The following is an 18347-nucleotide window of genomic DNA, read 5'->3' on the forward strand; positions in this document are numbered from 1 at the left end:
CAGGTCTAATGTTGAGTTTTAAAAGAACAGCTTTTGTCTTGTTTGAACCATGAGTTCAAATCCCAGCTTCACCACTTACTAGACTTTGGGTGAATCATGTAACCTCTGTGACCTTGACCAAATTATATATGTACCCTGGACCTCAGTTTTGTCATTAAAGTGGGAGCAATAATACACAGCCAATTTTGAGTGCTTAATAAAGGCTAGATATTGTTAGGAGGGTAAGTCCTGTAGTTCTGACAATGGGGAATCCCCGAGGGGTGAAAGGAATTCAGAACCAACAGTTAATGACTATGCCTTTGGTAACTTTAGTCCAAGAAATCCAAGCTCTGTAAAATTCATAAAATTTTTGTGAGTCACCCGTGTATTATCAGTCAGTTGATTAGTCAGTCAATGAGTATTGATGCATTGTGGTGTAGTCCAGTGCTTCTCAAACTTGAGTGTGCAAGTGAAGCACCTGGTGATCTTATTAAACTGCAAATTCTGATGCAGCAGGTCTGGGGTGGGGCCAGGGTAACTAGCTCCAGGGTGAGGTCAGTGCTGCTGGTCTGAGGACCCCAGTTTTAACAGCAATGTGATTGAGCAGTGGTTCTCAAGGTTTTTTTCGTTTGTTTTTTGTTTTTGTTTTGTTCCAGGAATTCTTAAAAATAACTGAGAGTGCCCCCCACCAAAAGCTATTGTTATGGTAGGTTGTAACAGTGATACTTACCAAAACAGAAAGTGTTAAACCTAAGACTACAAAACAAAAGCACACAGGGTGATGACATCATCATGTCATGTAGCCTCTGTAAAACTCCACTGCACTTGTGAGAGATGAGAATAAAAAATTTCAAGTAACATTTAGTACCATTATGAAAATAGTTTTGACATTGCAGACCCCCTGAAAGGGTCTCGGAGACCCCAGGGATCCTGAGACCATTCTTTTAGAACAGCTGGTATAAGGCAACTAGCTCTCTGAGTCTGTCCGGTTGAGGTCTTTTAATTGCAGGAAACTGAACAGCTTAAGCAAAACTGGGAAGTGTTTGAAAAGCTACTGGGGGCCCTGGCCAGTTGGTTCAGTGGTAGAGCATCAGCTCAGTGTGTGCAAGTCCTGGGTTTGAGTCCCAGTCAGGGCACACAGGAGAAGCAACCATCTGCTTCTCCACCCCCCGAACCCCCCTCCATCCCTCCATATCTCTCTCTTTCTCTCTCTCTCTCTTTCTCTCTCTCTCCCCCTCCCTCCCTCTGTCCCTGCTTCCCTCCCTCCCTTCCTCCCTCCCTCTTCTCCTCCTGCAGCTAAGGCTTGAATGGTTCAAATGGTTCGAACAAAGTTGGCATCAGGCACCTAGGAAAGCTCCATGGCCTTGCCTCAGGTGCTAAAAATGGCTCAGTTGCTGAGCAATGGAGCAGCAGCCCCAGATGGGCAGAGCATTGCTAGGTTGGGGGCTTGCCGGGTGCATGTGGGAGTCTGTCTGTGCTTCCTTGCCTCTCACTTACTTTAAAAAAAAAATGAAAGAAAAGCTGCTGGGCCATTGCTCCAACTTTGAACAATCTTTGAAGATTCAAACCTCAGAAAGGGCAAGAGATCTCAGGGATTTAGGATTGGAAACGAGTGAAGCACTCAGGAAGCTTCTGGCCTCTACTTCCCCTTTCTTAACTCTTCTCTTACAAGACTGCCTTTTCTGCTTCTCTATGTACTTACCCCCCATAGCTCCCGAATTGATGGGTCCTAGTTCAAGCGGCCTTTCCTAACTGCCGTCACTGCTTCCCAATTCCAAATTCTTTGGAACTAGACTCTGTTTGTTCATCTTAGGTCAGGTGTCCACATCTGAGCCAGGCAGTGAGCTTAGGGGACCCTGGGATAGCATGGCTGTGGGATACAGTCATGGCTGTCTTGGCCTACCAGTGTGTGAAATGGGAGATAGTGGAGTGGGGTAGGCAGTTCTCTGAGAAGGAGAACTAGTTTCTTTTGGGTAGTCACCTTCAAAGTTTTTTTCAACAGAGTCTGGAAACCTTCATTCTGCTTCTTCTACTGTCCCTGCAGCTGTGGACAAGTTATGAGGCCTACCCGGTCCTGTTTCATCAAGTGCTAAATGGGAATAATAATATTTGTTCTCATAGGGTATTGTAGGAATTAATTGAACTAATATATGTGAAAAGCTTTGGATAGTAGGTGCCATTTGTAGTGTAAGTGTTGGGGATGCATAATAAAGTATAAAGTGCATCTTTGCTCTCGAGGATGTTGGAATTAAATTGAGGGGAAAGTACTAATAGCCATGATGCAATTAGAAAGCAGCAGGCTTCTGACTGTGCACTAACCAAGTGCAGTCAGAGTTCAGAGGAAAGAGGAAGGTCAGCTTGGGCCAGGAGGGGGAACCATTTGTTGAGCGCTTCCTGTAGCATTGCACTGTCCCCTGTGGTTTCACACACCCTTGGTTCTTTATCAACAGCTCTGCAGTAGAGGTGTTGCTATGCCCATTTTACATCTAAGAAAGGGAAAGCTTAGAGAAGTAACTTGTCCAAAGACACATGGATGGTTAAACCTGCATCTGACTTTAAAGCTCATGTTGTTTTTACTCTTCAGTGTGGCAAGAAGATTCTTGGAGTAGTGGGATGTCAGCAGGGCTAAAAAGCATGGATCAAGTGGGGATGGGCAGAGAGGCTGGTCCATGACAGGGGTCACTGAAAACAAAGGTGTGGACATAGCATGAGCTTGAGGTGTACCAAAGGCAACTGGCACTAGGTTGCTGTTGGTTATGTCAGTGGGTTTTTTAAAAATTTATTTATTGATTTTAGAGAGAGGGGAGAGAGAGAGAGAGAGAGAGAGCGCACAGTGGGAAGGAGAGAGAAGCATCAACTTGTTGTAGTTGCTTCTCATATGTGCCTTGACTGAGCAAGCCCAGGGCTTTGAACTGGCAACCTCAGCATTCCAGGTCAACGCTTTTATCCACTGCGCCACCACAGGTCAGGCGTCAGTGGGGTTTTGTTTGTTTGTTTGTTTTTTGTATTTTTCTGAAGCTGGAAACGGGGAGAGACAGTCAGACAGACTCCCGCATGTGCCCAACCGGGATCCACCCGGCATGCCCACCAGGGGGCAACACTCTGCCCACCAGGGGGCGATGCTCTGCCCCTCCGGGCCGTCGCTCTGTTGCGACCAGAGCCACTCTAGCGCATGGGGCAGAGGCCAAGGAGCCATCCCCCAGCGCCCGGGCCAACTTGACTCCAATGGAGCCTCACTGCGGGAGGGGAAGAGAGAGACAGAGAGGAAGGAGAGGGGGAGGGGTGGAGAAGCAGATGGGGGCTTCTCCTGTGTGCCCTGGCCGGGAATTGAACCCGGGACTTCCGCACGCCAGGCCGACGCTCTACCACTGAGCCAACTGGCCAGGGCCGTCACTGGGTTTTTGATGGCAACGAATGAATGACCATGGGGTCATGTCCTTCACTCCTTTTGTCTGATTGGTACAGGATGGATTGGGTAGGGCAGTGTGGAGGTAGAACCCCAGCTTGTGGGTCCTTTAAGCAGTTCAGGGTCAGTTGATAAAATATGGACTAGAAAGGTTATGCAACATCTAAGATGACTTGAAGGAAGAAATAATAGCACTTGGATACAGAGGATGAAGGAGAAGAACCAAAGATGATTGATTCACTAACTCACCCACTTATTGACTGATTCATTTATTTAGCAAATGTGTTTTTTTAAATATTTATTTATTTATTAATTATAGAGACAGAGAGTGAGTCAGAGAGAGGGATAGACAGGGACAGACAGACAGGAATGGAGAGAGATGAGAAGCATCAATCATTAGTTTTTCATTGCGCATTACGACACCTTAGTTGTTCATTGATTGCTTTCTCATATGTGCCTTGACCGTGGGCCTTTAGCAGACCGAGTAACCCCTTGCTGGAGCCAGCGACCTTGGGCTCAAGTTAGTGAGCTTTTGCTCAAACCAGATGAGCCCACGCTCAAGCTGGCGACCTCGAGGTTTCAAACCTGGGTCCTCTGCATCCCGGTCAGATGCTCTATCCACTGCGCCACCGCCTGGTCAGGCTAGCAAATGTTTTTTGAGTGCTGTTTGAATGCTGGCCTTGTGCCTGGTTCCAAGGATAGTAGTGGCCCAAGTAGACATGTGCTCCATCCTCATGTGGGGGTGACAAAAGTAACAAGTACAGCAATACATGTATAATATGATGTCAGACAGTGTTAAGTGCTGGGAAGAAGTGGAAAGCAGGGTAGGAAAAAGAGGACAGTGTGGACATAAGTTGGTCAGAGACGGCTTCTCTGAGAAGGTGACATTTGAGCAAGACGAGTAGGATTCTGAGTTTTAAGCCTGAGGTATTCCAGGAGACTGTCAGAGGGGTTCCTGCCACAGGAAGAGTCCCTGACCTCTCCTCTCGATGCCCTATAGCCAAGACCCCCCCTTGCTGTTGAGGTGAGGTGCAGGGAGGACATGGGAGCCTGGAGTCATCCTGCTGCCAGCGCTGCAGAAGGAAAGGAAGCCTGGCGCCCCCTCCCCGCTGGCTGGGCCCTGAGCTTCCAGTTCCGTGAAGCTCCTCCTTGTCCCTGGTGGTATTTTAGTCTCCCAGAGCCCCTTCCCTGAGTCTGCTGTTGCCTCGTCATTCTGTCTGACTTGGTTTCACCTGCTCCGAGGCGACCGTGACAGGGCTGCTGGCTGCACATGTCAAGCTGTCCCTGGCTTCACTGAGGGGGTGTAGGGGGGCAAGGGCAGCTGAGGGTGACCACCGTCTGTGTCACGGGCAGGCAGGGAAGCCTGTCAGTGCCTCAGGGTGACTGCCAGTGCCCCTCACAGCTCCCGCTTTGGGTGGACTCTGAGTAATGAGGGCGAGGGCAGGGGGCAGCTGGCTGTCGTGCGTGTGTCTGTCTGTCTCCGGGTAAGGGGCTGGGAGGCAAGGAGGGAAAGAGCAGTGGGAGGGAGAGGGAGGGAGGTAGAATTTTGTAGCTGGTTTTGATGAGAGACAAGCTGAGGAGGTAGAGGTGGAGATGGTAGCTTGCCAGGTGATGTTGATTTTGGAGAGAGAGAGACAGACAGACAGACAGACAGACACACACACACACACACACACACACACCATGAGTGAACATTTCAGGCACACACACACACACACACACACACACACACCATGAGTGAACATCTCAGACACACACACACACACACACACCATGAGTGAACATCTCAGGATTTATTTTTGACCCTGAAGTCCCAGGGTTACTTTACTAGGCCAGGCCCCCGAGACTTGCCTGTTTTCCCTGCACCCCAGGGTGCTGCCATGTTTTATTTCTCATCTGTTGTGCCTTCCTTTTTGTCTCTAAAGACCCCAGCAGGCCCTTTCCTTGTGGAGTGTACTGTTCCTCCTTATCAGAGAATGACCCTGGGGAGGCTAGGGTGCTACACACGTGACCAGTGTGGGACTTGCAAAGGTTTAAAAATAAACCTGCTGCGTTCTTGCAGCTCCCGTCCTGGGCCTGCAGGGCTGCCAGCTCCTCCCGGGCTGGTCTCTCTGTGCTCAGAGGTGGAGCTGTCTCACCCCTCCTGGGTTATGCTGGCCCTTCCTGGAGATGCACACAGGGGGGTGGGATCAGCAGTCCAGTTCCAGGAGAGTCTAGCTCCAGGAGACCGTGAACAGTCAAGGTTTCTGTCCCTGGCTGAAGCTCAGGCAGACCACACAGGGAGGCCTCAGCTGAAGCCCACTCCCTATGCATTTGACCGATGGGTGGGGGCTTCTCACATTCCCAGTCTCGATCTCGAGCCCTGGCTGGCTCTTGAGAGACTTGATCAGGGAGTGTGAACAAAGGGCCTTGGCTGAGAGTGGGAACTCGGCCTGCTTGGCTCCGGTCCACCCATCACCTGATCAGCGGTAGGAGCAGGGTGGCACCTGCGTTTGGTCTCAACAAGCGGGAATGCTGGGAGTTGAGAAAAGGTCCTATTACAACAGTAGGGTACAGAGATTTGGTCAGGGGAGGCTTTGTAGTCAGACTGTCCTGAGTTAGTTTCCTGGCCCTGCACGTAGTAGCTGAGTGACCTTAGGCAAGCTACTTATCCTCTCTAATTGCCTCAGTCTCCTGATCTGTTAAATGGAGCTAATAGTAGTACCTCCCTCCGGGAGTTGAGAAGCTGAGTGATTTGGGGCAGGTTACCTAACCTTTGGGCCTCAGTTTCCTGGCCTGTAAAGTGGGGTTGGTGTTGGTACAAATGTGATGAAAGTTTAGTGAGGTGCAGGCGAGGCACTCAGGGCCTCACAGAGCATGCTCAGGAGCTGTAGTGAGTGTCAGAATAACAAGCATCGTGATACCCAATGTCTCCCCAGGCCCGTGGCTCTGCAGGAGGCAGGAGGAGGCATGACCCCGCCTCTCAGGAAGACCATGACAAACCTTACGTCTGTGACAGTAAGTACAGGCCATGCTGCCTTCCTTCTCTTGCCCGCCCCACATTCCCTGTGCTTCCCTGGCTGTGAGCCTCAGGCCCGTGGTTCCTCCTCTGGGGCCTGTCTGCACCTCACCGGTCAGTCACCACCTCCCCTCCCTCCCCTCTGCCCCAGCAGCCCCCACCCAGGATGCTGTGCTCCCCTCTGGCCACACCCTTCTCTGTAGCTCTGGCTGTCCCCTCTCACTGTCTCCTTCAGATGCATCTCCTACTTCTTTCTCTAGTTCAGACAGTTATAAACACAAGCATAACTCAAAATCCTCCAAGTGCTTGACTCCTGTGGCTTTTCATTTGTTTCCCTTTGATTTCCTTTTTTCTCTTCTCTTCTCCTACATAGGCAAGTTATGAATCTCTCTCTGATGATGACTTAGTTAACAAATGGCCCCCGACCCATCTCCAGTCATTCTTGCATGATTGAGAGACCTCCTCTGAAGAAACGGCGGCCTGGCCCCTGGGTTTAGGGTCCACAGCCCACGCGGGGCAGTGTTGCGGGTGGGCACGCCTCCAGGGGCCGCCCCCCAGCGATTGGCGGCTCTGCTGTAGGTGGAGCGCTGTTGTCTTCTTCCCCTCTCAGAGCAGTGGATGGTGGGTTTCAGGTACTTGCCTTGCTTCTCTTCTGCTGATTCCGTGGCGAAGGCAGCCCCCAAACTGCACTCCCTGACCCCCTTCTTTTCTCTGAGGATGCAGAGCTCCCCTACAGGACAGAGGGGCTGCAGTGATAGTGGCGGCCAAGTGGCTGAGTGCATGGTCCCTTCGGCGTCCGCCCCCTCACTGGTGTCTGCAGTCTGAGAAAGCGGGGGAGAACCGAGAGGATGGGCTAGGGAGCACTTTGGGGAGGGCGCTGTTGTCCTCCCTCTTCACTGGCCTCCTGTGATTTCAAAAGCTGTTTTATACCAGTGGAGTGACAGCTGGTTGGAGAACTTTTTGCTAGAAGACCTCAAACTCTATGCTCCCCATTTGGCTGCTTTATACACCGTGCAGGTGACATTCCTGAGCCAGGTGCTGGTAACCTCTCCGTCCCGTGGCATTTCCACTGGGGAGGAGGAGAGCCCAGGGCGTGGGGTCTGAGCCCTCTTACCGTACCAGGAGGTGCCTGCTTTGGCTCGGGTCCTCCTGAATGGGGCTCATAAAAACCCACGCGTGCTGGCCCCGGAAGCCTGGCCCTGGCAAGGGAAGGTCTTTTACCCACAGACGGGCTTTCCCACTGTCTGGCTAGAGCAGCTCAGCTATCAGTGCCAGCAGCTGCTTGGAACTGGGGCTTTGCCTCTTGATCCCTCTTTTTAAAAGCTGTACTTTTATTAAGTGATTTTTATGCGACTATAGATAGTGGAATTACTTTTTGCTCTATCTCCACCTCTCGTTGGATTCTTGGTCAATAATAATCCCCTCTGTTCCCAGAGACACCATGTGTCCTCCTTCACCCACCTCGGTTCCTCTGCTCACTCCTTTGTCTGGCGTCTGCTCCACAAAGCGCCCTTTGTGGGCGGCCCTCTCCGGCCCGGCTCCCTCTCTCTGCACAGAGTGCTTGCAGCACACCCTCTCCCAGCTCCTGTGGCTTTTATTTAGGGACTCTTAGTGCCATTCGCTTTTCTGCTCTCTTCCCACAGGGCTTTTCCTCTTTCTGTTTATGCAGTTGTACCTGGGAGGCCTGGTCACAGGCCTGATGTTGGCTTTCTGGAAGTTTCTGCAGTTGATTTCTTGGCTCTGCCCACAGAGGCACTGCCTCCATTTTCCTCTCGGCAGAGCGAGGTCCACCCTAGATTGCCCTTCTCTTTCTGGCTCTCTTAGGAAATTGTGTGGCAGCTCAGTGATTAATAGGCTTTATTTTTATCTGGTGCCCTTCAGACATGCGATCCTTTGGGGTAGGAATGACCTTTGGAGAGGTCATGAGGTCCGCCCCATACCCCCAAACTCAGCAAGGAATGCTTTTAATATTCTGTAATGCATCCTAAGTAGAGAGGTGTCTGGTCACTTCCTTGAATGTCTCCAGGGGTGGTGTTACCATAAGCTGACCTTTCTTCCGTGATTCTAAAGGTGCTTTGAATGATTGTTTTTCTTTAGTAGGAGCTGAGACTTTTCTTTTTTATAGGCCCCCTATTTCTCTCCTCCTTTTCCCATCGAACAGGTCCATCGAGCATCTTGTCTATTCTGGTGGTACTCTTAACATCTCCTGTATTCTTGGTTTACCCCAGGTCACACCCCCTGATCTCTGTGACAGCCTGCTCTAAATTCCTTTCCAGGTTTATATATATTTAAGGTCAGCACTCTCATTGGAAGTAGCACCAACCCTAGTTGGCTCAAAGAGTAGCAGACACGTTTCCTTGTTTATTTTACACATCAGTTCTTAACATCACCCACATGTATAGAGTATAGAAGTATCCGACTGCCCCGTTGCACTCTGCACCCTCTCAGTGACTTCCCACATGGTCGAAGGTGGCCAGTGCTCTGTGTGTGTGTGCTTTTTTCTATTATGCATTTGATTATTTCTTTGTCCATAAATCACTCTGTGTATGGCCCTCTTAGTCTCAATAAAGAGATATAATAATATGTGACTTCAATATACAGAATTCAATAAAGGCACATTTAAAGACATTGCCCAGTAGTTAAATTTCATTCTCCACAGATTCGTGATCGCTGCCATTTTTGTATCATCTGTGGTTTGATTTGCATAATCCTCACTTCATCTTTTGAGTTATTTAAGAAAATATCAGGCCACCTTGGACCCTACCACCTTTTTCTGGGTTTTCGTGGAGTAGTAATAACTATTTTTCAGATGTGATTGTCTTTAACCCTTCCTGGTAATATATTTCTAAATATAGCTGTCATGTTATGTTCTTAGTCCAAGCTTTCCTTTCAAGATGGGTGGTTGAAATATTAACTTAGCTGTTAACTTCAAGTGATAGATAGTTTGCCTGTTGCCTTTCACTCAGCCATTGAATTTATTACATCTTAGAAATATTAAATCATCTGAACATAATTTATTTTTTTTTGTTAGCCAATCCATGAGGTGTGTGTAGATGAATACTTCATTTTCCAACAAGTAACCAATTTCTATTCATTATCTTGAACAGTTTACCAAGCTAAGGATTTAAGTTCTGTTTCTTCCCTTTCAATCTCTTGCTGAAGGAAAATTTGCTCATTACCCACAAACAAAGCAACAGAACATAACTTTGTGGGAAAGGCTGTTGTGTTTGTTAAAGATGTTTATTAAAATGTGGATTCCCGGGCTGCACACCAGAGCTGGAGCAGGCCCAGGAACCTGCATGGTTGAGAGCTCCTGAGGGGAGACTTGCACGAATCCTGACTTTGGAGCATGACTGGTCTACCTCATCCTGATTGGGTGGTTTCTGGCTGACTGCTCAGCTCTTTTTTTACTCTCTACTTTTTGTGTCTGGAAGTTCTAGGGTCTCCAGGAATTCTCCACACAGAGGGCCACTGGCTGGCACTGCTGTTTTATTGGATCTCGAATCTTTCCAGTTCTTTCAGCACTGATATGAAACTCAGCAATCTAGCACTTGCCATTAATTTATTAAATAGCTCTAAATCCTAATTATCATTAGCCCCCTTTTACATGTGGTATGATAACTGGAGCTAGACATATAAAAGGAATCCTTGGGCTTGGGCTACTGGGATGTTTTAAAAATCATTTCAAGAGTTTGCCTCTTCTCTTCCTGACTGCGCCTGACCCTGAGTTCTGTTAGCATCTGGGCACACTCCTGACGACAGACCTGTTGTTCCATTTCCATTGTTCCAGGAGCAGCAGAAGAAGATAGTAGTGTGTGTGGGGGGGTAAGATTCAGGGAGAGGAAGGGCATTCTTTCGCTAAGCCTCAGCCATTCAGGGGAAGCAAAGCACACATTTGCCTTTTTCGTTGTGGCACTTTAGTTGTTCATTGATTGCTTTCTCCTATGTGCCTTGACCGTGGGGCTACAGCAGACCGAGTGACCCCTTGCTCAAGCCAGCGACCTTGGGTCCAAGCTGGTGAGCTTTGCTCAAACCAGATGAGCTCGCGCTCAAGCTGGCGACCTCGGGGTCTCGAACCTGGGTCCTCTGCATCCCAGTCCGACGCTCTATCCATGGTGCCACCGCCTGGTCAGGCCACATTTGCCTTTTTGCAGGGCACAGTGGAAATGATTTATGAAGTTTCTTTTTCCTTAAAATTTCTAAAAATTAATTTTAATTGTATTATGGAACATTTAAGTGTTTAAGTGCACACTCTGTACGCTTGGATCTCAGCATGGGGTTGGACAGCAGGTCTCTAGAGCTTATTCCTCCTGCCTGATGCAGACTTTATGCCTGTTCCACTCTTTAATGTTGTGCATTTGACTTTTTAAGATGCATTGTGATTGTGGAATCAGGCAGTACTTGTTTTTTTGTGATGGACTATTTTTCTTAGTATAATGTCCTCAACGTTCATCCATGTTGTTGCATATTGAATAATTTCCACTATTGAAAGGATAGTGTTCCATTGTATGCCTCAGTTTCCTCTTTCATTCATCGGTTGATAGACTTTTAGGTTGTTTCCACATCTGCCTCTTGTGACTAGAGCTGCAGAGAACATAGGAATGCTAATACCTCTTTGAGATCCTGTTTTCATTCTTTTGAATGAATACCCAAAAGTGGGATTGCTGGATCATGTGGTAGGTAGTTCTATTTGGATGTTCTTGAATGTTTTTCATAGCAGCCACACCAACAATATGTAAGTTTTCCAGTTTCTTCACACCCTTTCCAACACTTAATCTTTTGTTCCCATTTTTTTCTGATCACAGTGGGAACTCCTGCTAATGGGTGCTTACAGTGTGCAGAGCACTGTGCTAAGCATCTTGCACGTATTGTTTCTGTAAATCCGCACCCTAACCTTGAAAGGCAATTGCAGTTGACCTCACTTTTCTGAGGGAAACTGAGGCTCAGAGAGGTGAAGGGACTTGTCCAAAGTTACGCAGCCGGTTAGTGCTAAAGCCAGGAGATGCCTCCTTGTTTCTCCAAGTTTGGGGCGGATGTACCCCAGGGTATCTACGCACAAACTTTGATGAACGTGCCCTCTGACTGGAGTTCGTTTTTCCCTGCACACCTTGCTTAGGAGGTAAAGCCTAGTCCACTGTGGATAGGTGGCTTCTCAGTGTCAGATTGGTAAGCAGGATGCAGTAGTCATTATAATTGAAGTGGAGTGGAATGGGTTATAACATTTTGAGACTTAAATTCTCCTCCTCCAACACCCCTACATAGTAGGGAGGGTTAATGCCACAAAGCAGGGATCGTGACTTCGAGTTGCTGGTGTTCACACATCAGGAGTACATCATCTCAACTCAGCCTCCATATCGATGAGAACGTTCTCCACCTCCTGTGTCCCACAGACATATGATTTTGATTGTATGGCTTGTGACTGAAAATGTGACCTCTTCAGTGTTACCTCCGTTCTAGGATCCCCGCTGGGGGGTGACCATGTCCAGTTGGGGCAGTGTCAGGATAGGGTGTGGGCTTCCTTCCTGCTCCTCTTGGTTGTGGGAGAAAGGGTACGGGCACAGAGCAGAGAATCCAGGGGTCTGGTCCCAATCCCACACTCGGTGGCTGTGGCACCACCTTCCTCACTTGTCGTTGTGGATGGCTCATTTCTTGCATCCTTGACCTCTCGATCTGCACTCTCTCCTCACACTGTGGGATCCTTTCTTCCCAGGCAGCGGCTTAACAATGGGGCTCCACGCCCAGGAGACAAGCTGTTGGACTGAGGGATAGCTCAGAGGCCCTCCGTGCCCAGGCCAGAGGAGCCACAGGGTGGGTGGCTGGCACATGGGCAGACACCGCGGGCACCCAGGGCAGTCCCAGAAAATCTGCTTGACTGCAGATTTTCCTTAAAATTCCTCTGGTTTCCCCATACCTGAGTGCACAGGAGAGCCAGATGACTAGTGCAGTCTTATTAAAAATTTTTTGAGGGCATTAAAGCTCCACATTCTCTAAGACTCATGTGCTTTTAGCTTCAAGCTGCAGTGGAAAAGCCAATAACTGCGGCCTTCAGGCTGGCTGCCCTTGTCACTGAAGGGAAACCAGGCTCATCACTCAGTTGTCACAGCTATTATCTTGCAGGTCCTTGCATGGGATGTGGGGGGGAGGGATGGGAAAGGCTCTGTGCCCCAGAAACTTGATTTGTGGAGCAAGGCCTGTGGCATGGGATTGATCCCTGGAGATTGAGTGCATTTGTTATAGCAAAGCTGGGTCTGGTTAAATATTTAAATGCCATCATGTCATGGACACAGGTTGTAGAGTATCCCAGCAGGGCTGGCCAGAGGCATGGCACGAGAGAGGCTTAAGTTTCTTCTTGATATCCTCACTGCTCTTCTTCCTTTGCTCCCCTCCCCGGGCCCCCACCCTTCTACCCTCTTGAGTAATTTTCTCACCCAGTTAGAACTTTGTTCCCAGCTAGCTGTTACCTGATGCAAACTTTGCAGCAAATAATTCTTATTAAGATGTAACAGGGTATATACTACCATTTGTAGAGATTCTTTCTATTTAAAAAATTTAAAAAGGAAATAGTTTATATTCATTACAGAAAAATCAGAACTTACAGATAGGTGTAAAGTGAAATATCAAAATCACCCCTAATCTTACTCCTCGAGATAACTTACATTTTGTTCTCTTGTATACTCTTAGGATTCTCTGCCTCTGTCTACGCAGGCACAAACACAATAAGATAGTACATATCATTTCAATCTCTTCCCCGTTCAAAATGCATGGAGAACATCTTTCCATGTCAATAAAGACATTTTTATGATGACATTTTAGGGCTATAAAGTGCCTATAAAGTACTGACATGCCACAGTTTGCTCAATGTTCCCCTTGTTGGAATAGTTTAAAATTTTTTCACTATTTTAAAAACGGTATTGCAGCCATATCTTTGCATAATGCTCTTATTATTTCCTACAGCAGAACTGTGAGGTCAAAGGGCCTGGTGCGCAGCCTCTGATTTCTCTCATTTGGAATCCTGGTAGGGACGGGAAGGAGGCCAGGGTCAGTGCCGCTCCGGCCAGAGAGCGCTGGGTAGAGGGTATTGAGTACTAGCTCTGCTGTGAGAAGGCTGAGGTCAAATTGTGGCTCTCCTGCTTGTTATCTGGGATTTTAAAGAAAATCATTTGGGCTGGGAGTCGGCATTTCCTCAGGTGTAGATGGGGTTGGTCCATGGTTGGCAGTGCTTTGTGTGATAATGTGTCTAAAGGTGTCTGCACGTGGCATGTGCTTCCTGACTGCCTCTTCCACTTTGCCTTTTCTTATTTCTTTTGCCTCTGGTGGAGTTGGAAATACAAGGCTGAGATGACATGAGGAAGTGACACACTGCCAGGCAGTATTTTATTGAGTGGACAGTGGGCACTGTGGAAATTCAGGGGGGGTGGTCAGGGAGCAGGCTGGTGTGTCAGAGTGTGCTGCCCTACAATGCCAAGCAGGTCGGCAGGGAGTGATGAAACTTTAACATAGGAGTTTGTGAAGATGGCAGAACATCCAGGCAGAAATATCCCACAGCTACTAATGAACATTTTCCCCCCTCAAAATGTTAAGAACTTAATACCCCTGTTATAGGTGGATGAAGGCCTGCCTCAGGTAAGCGTCAGTGAGACACCCTATCATTTGTGACCTAGCAGGAAAGCCGGCTCTGTATCTGACGAGTATCTACTCACCCAGAGATCCTGAGTGTCTGAGGAGTATACACTCACCCAGAGATCCTGAGTGTCTGAGGAGTATACACTCACCCAGAGATCCTGAGTGTCTGAGGAGTATACACTCACCCAGAGACCCTGAGTGTCTGAAGAGTATACATTCACCCAGAGACCCTGAGTGTCTGAGGAGTATACACGCACCCAGAGACCCTGAGTGTCTGAAGAGTATACATTCACCCAGAGACCCTGAGTGTCTGAGGAGTATACACGCACCCAGAGATCCTGAGTGTCTGAGGAGTATACACTCACCCAGAGATCCTGAGTGAGAGCCTGCTGGCCAGATTACCAGGCGTTTGGGGGCTGCCACATGGAGCAATTGGTCTGATTTTTTACCTTTGTCCCCCAAATGTTGACAACTTATTATTTAAATTGTTTTTATTATAGGGTTAAAACAGCTATATTTTACCCATTGAGCTAACTGGAGGCATTCTCAGGTAGAACTCACTAGAATAAGGAATCAAAGATACTGTCTGCACAAGGGGTAACGGTCAGAAGATGGTTGTCGAGTCAGAAGCCTAGGATTTGAGTCTTTGCTATGCCATTTACTAGCCTTGATCTTGGGCAAATCACAAAACCTCTTGGAGCCTCTGTTTCTTTTTCTGGCAAGTATGGATAATAAGACTGACTCTAGAGGGTTTTAAGAGGGCTGAAACTGAATGTAAAAACAGTTTACTTCGGTTCACAAACATGCTCAATAAGAATTTATTTTTTTATACTAAGTTAAGAAAGGTGTTTATTTTACACCTAAGTTGGGCCCCCAGTTCTGTTTTGTGCACTGGCTGCTGGAATTCTCATGGACCAGGGAAGTAATCTGATAAACTTAATGAATTATCAAAAATAGCTTTATTGAACATTTGTTGTATGCAAAGGCACTGTGCTAAGCACTTTACAAGAGTGGACTCATTCAGTTCTTACAACATTCAGATGAGGTACGAAGTATTATTGTCCCCATTTTACAGACAGGGAAACTGAGGTCAGAGAATTAAGTCACTGAGCTTATAAACTGACCCAGGAAAGTCAACCTGATTTCACCAGAAGTCTGTTATTGCTTCCCAGCAGGGCCAGAAAGAGTCCCACTAACACAGGGGTACTCAACCTTTTTATACCTACCACCAGCTTTTGTATCTCTGTTAGTAGTAAAATTTTCTAACCGCCCACTGGTACTACAGTCATGGTGATTTACAAAGTAGGGAAGTAACTTTAATAAAATTTATAAAGCAGAGTTACAGTGAGTTAAAGCATATAATAATAATTACCAAGTACTATATGTCAGATTTTCGCTAAGTTTGGCAGAATAAATCTTTATAAAACAACTTACTATAGTTAAATCTATCTTTTTATTTATACTTTGGTTGCTCCACTACCGCCCACCATGAAAGCTGGAACGCCCACTAGTGGGCGGTAGGGTCCAGGTTGACTTACCACTGAACTAACACATTTAATGCTTGGGTTTTGGGAGTTTCTATATTTCTCTGCCTGGGATCCAGAATCAGTTTATAAAGTACTTTGAAATAAAAGGTTTGCTGTTTATCTGTTATTCCAGTTTTTTTTATTTACTTATTTTTAACCAGGAGTCACATAATAAATTCCTAAAATAAGCAGAATACTCTCCCTTGATGGAGACATAGAACTTTCGGATCACTGGCATTTCATAGACCTGGCTCTGCATAACCAGGATCAAAGGAATGTGGCTTTGAAAAATCACGATATTATACCCCACTCTACTCTACTCCCCTGTGTTTGTCTTGAAGGATTCAGTTTAAAATAAGCATCATTGGCTCTGAAGAAGAAATGAAGCCACAGGAAGGCAGGTGTGGACCTGGCTTGGTGGGCATGGCTGGAGTCCTCCACTGTTTTCTGTCACAGTTGCGGGTGGTCTAGGAGGGACAGTGGCTTCAGAGGACCCAGAGAAAGAGTTGTGAAGTACCAGAGTGGCAGACTCAGAGATCCTCTGATCCAGTTGCCATGGTTTATAGATGTGGAAAGCAGGGATTTATCTGGGGTGTTAGTGTCAGCACCAGGGCTGGACCATAGGTCTGCAGAGGGCAGCCCATGCTGCTGGCTTCCAGCATGAGAGCACGGGGGAGTGGAAGTCCACCTGGACTTGCCCACGAGGACTTTCTTGCTGCCTACACGTCGTAGAAACTGGACCGATCTTGAAGCCACCACTTTAAAACCTCTTAAACTTGGTTGAGCCGTTATTGGCTCTTCAGAAAAGCCGGGGCATTTAAGATAGTCATAGGGATTAACATTACCCACCCACACAAGTGTGAGCTGGTGGCTTTTTGTAATGCCTACTGGTTTTTGTCCCAAGCCAGGTCACAGCAGGGCTGTTCTCAATTGGAGCTCCTCCACACATGGGGGATTGGTGGCAGGTACTGTTTCTGCAGAGCGAAGACAGAGGGTTGTCCAGCAGGCATGGAGAGTCACAGATGTCTACAAACCAGTCTGAGAGGCGTGATTCTCCTGTCAGAATGGCCTCTTACTGTATCTGTGTCAGCCCCAGCAGGGCATAGGGTTCCACTCAGCAAGGCTGAAAGGAAGAGAATTTGATGACGGAGTGATTATGGAGGTGTGGGCAAGATAAAGGTACTGATAAGGGAGAGGGTGTGCCCTCCCCATTTGAGTCCCAAGGATCAGGAAAGCCACGTGGCTCCCAGGGAGCCAGTGTGCACAGCCTCACGCTGGCATGCTGCTAGAGTGGGAGAGGCAGGGCCCAGTCCCCAGCTTCCCTCCTCTCACCCTCCATCCTCCTTCTCGTGCCTCTCGCTGGCCAGGTCCCAGTACAGGGGTCCCCAAACTACTGCCCGTGGGCTGCATGCGGCCCCCTGAGGCCATTTATCCGGCCCTGGCAGCACTTCCGGAAAGCGCACCTCTTTCATTGGTGGTCAGTGAGAGGAGCACATTGACCATCTCATTAGCCAAAAGCAGGCCCATAGTTCCCATTGAAATACTGGTCAGTTTGTTGATTTAAATTTACTTGTTCTTTATTTTAAATACTGTATTTGTTCCCATTTTTTTTACTTTAAAATAAGATATGTGCAGTGTGCATAGGGATTTGTTCATAGTTTTTTTTACAGTCCGGCCCTCCAACGGTCTGAGGGACAGTGAACTGGCCCCTGTGTAAAAAGTTTGGGGACCCCTGTCCCAGCAGAAGCAGAGGGCAGGAGGCTGTAGACGTCAACTCCAGGCAGGGGTAGTGAATAGAGAATGATTTGTGCATCTTTCAGAATTGGGCTTCAAAGTCAGACAGACCTGAGTTCAAGTTAGGGTTTGAATTCTGCCATTTAGTGCGTTCCTTCAGCTCCGTCAGTGTTAGTGCTCATACCTGTAAAATGGGGTGATAATCCTGCCCACGTGACCTCTTGGGAGATTCATTGTAAGAGTGTGTGTGCCTGCCTGATGGTGTGTAAGTATCAACAGAAGACAGGCATTGCTGGCCAATTTCACAACTGAAGTCTAGCTGCAGTGAGAGAGGAGTGACCTCCTTGGGGTTGTATGTAAGTGTCACAGGGTAGAGCTGGGAATGAGATGTGGCCCTGTGACTCCCAAGGCCTAGGCTTTGTCTCTCGGATGCTCATCCCATAATTGCTTTCAGTCGCTGCTTTCAGGCTCTCGGAAACCACTGGCTCAGATACCCACTGCGTGCTCCAAGTTGGGCTGATGAAAATGTGCCAGAGTCATTAAGTTATCAGTGGGGAAGGCGGCCGCTTCTCCCCGGCAGGAAGGATTCTGCTGTCTGCTGCAGCCGGCTTTGTTCACACAAACTGCCCCTGATTCCTCCCCCTCCTCGTCCCCTCCTTCTGCCTCTCCCAGACAAGGAGTGAGTGGAATGGGGCTAGAGGGGAGCATGCTGTAAATATTGTGGGGCAACACTGAAGGTATTCATAACTCCAGACGGGAGGTCCTGCTGGAGAATCCGGCTCTGGATTGGGAAGTGGGTAAGCACTATTTCTGCAGCTTGACAGATGGATCCGCCCCGGGGGAAGGAGAGAGAGGAGGCAAGCTGGACCTTCCTTATTGTCACAGCCATTCCTCTCCGTGCGCTCTGTGCCAGGAGCACAAAATCCAGGAGCTTGCCTGCCAAGGTGAAAAGAAGGGCCTTGGGTTGCGCACAGGCACGGCCGTCTGGTCCCTGGGGTGATGGCTTCAGAGGTGCATGACACAAAGGCACTTGCCCTGGGGAAGGAGACTGGAGTGGGAGGACGGGGTGCAGCCCTCTCCA

At 48.2% G+C, this 18347-nt stretch overlaps 1 protein-coding gene across 2 annotated transcripts in view; it reads left to right on the forward strand.

The window, feature by feature from the left end:
* Window positions 1–18347, forward strand: part of DPF3 (double PHD fingers 3) — a 247505-nt gene that overhangs the window by 140127 nt on the left and 89031 nt on the right. For both annotated transcript variants that reach the window (XM_066277060.1, XM_066277061.1), the window contains exon 6: window positions 6304–6382. In XM_066277060.1, coding sequence (XP_066133157.1) covers window positions 6304–6382 — 79 coding nt within the window. The remainder of the gene's footprint in view (window positions 1–6303; window positions 6383–18347) is intronic.

Source organism: Saccopteryx bilineata, chromosome 4, assembly GCF_036850765.1.
Source record: "Saccopteryx bilineata isolate mSacBil1 chromosome 4, mSacBil1_pri_phased_curated, whole genome shotgun sequence".
Lineage (NCBI taxonomy): Eukaryota > Metazoa > Chordata > Mammalia > Chiroptera > Emballonuridae > Saccopteryx > Saccopteryx bilineata.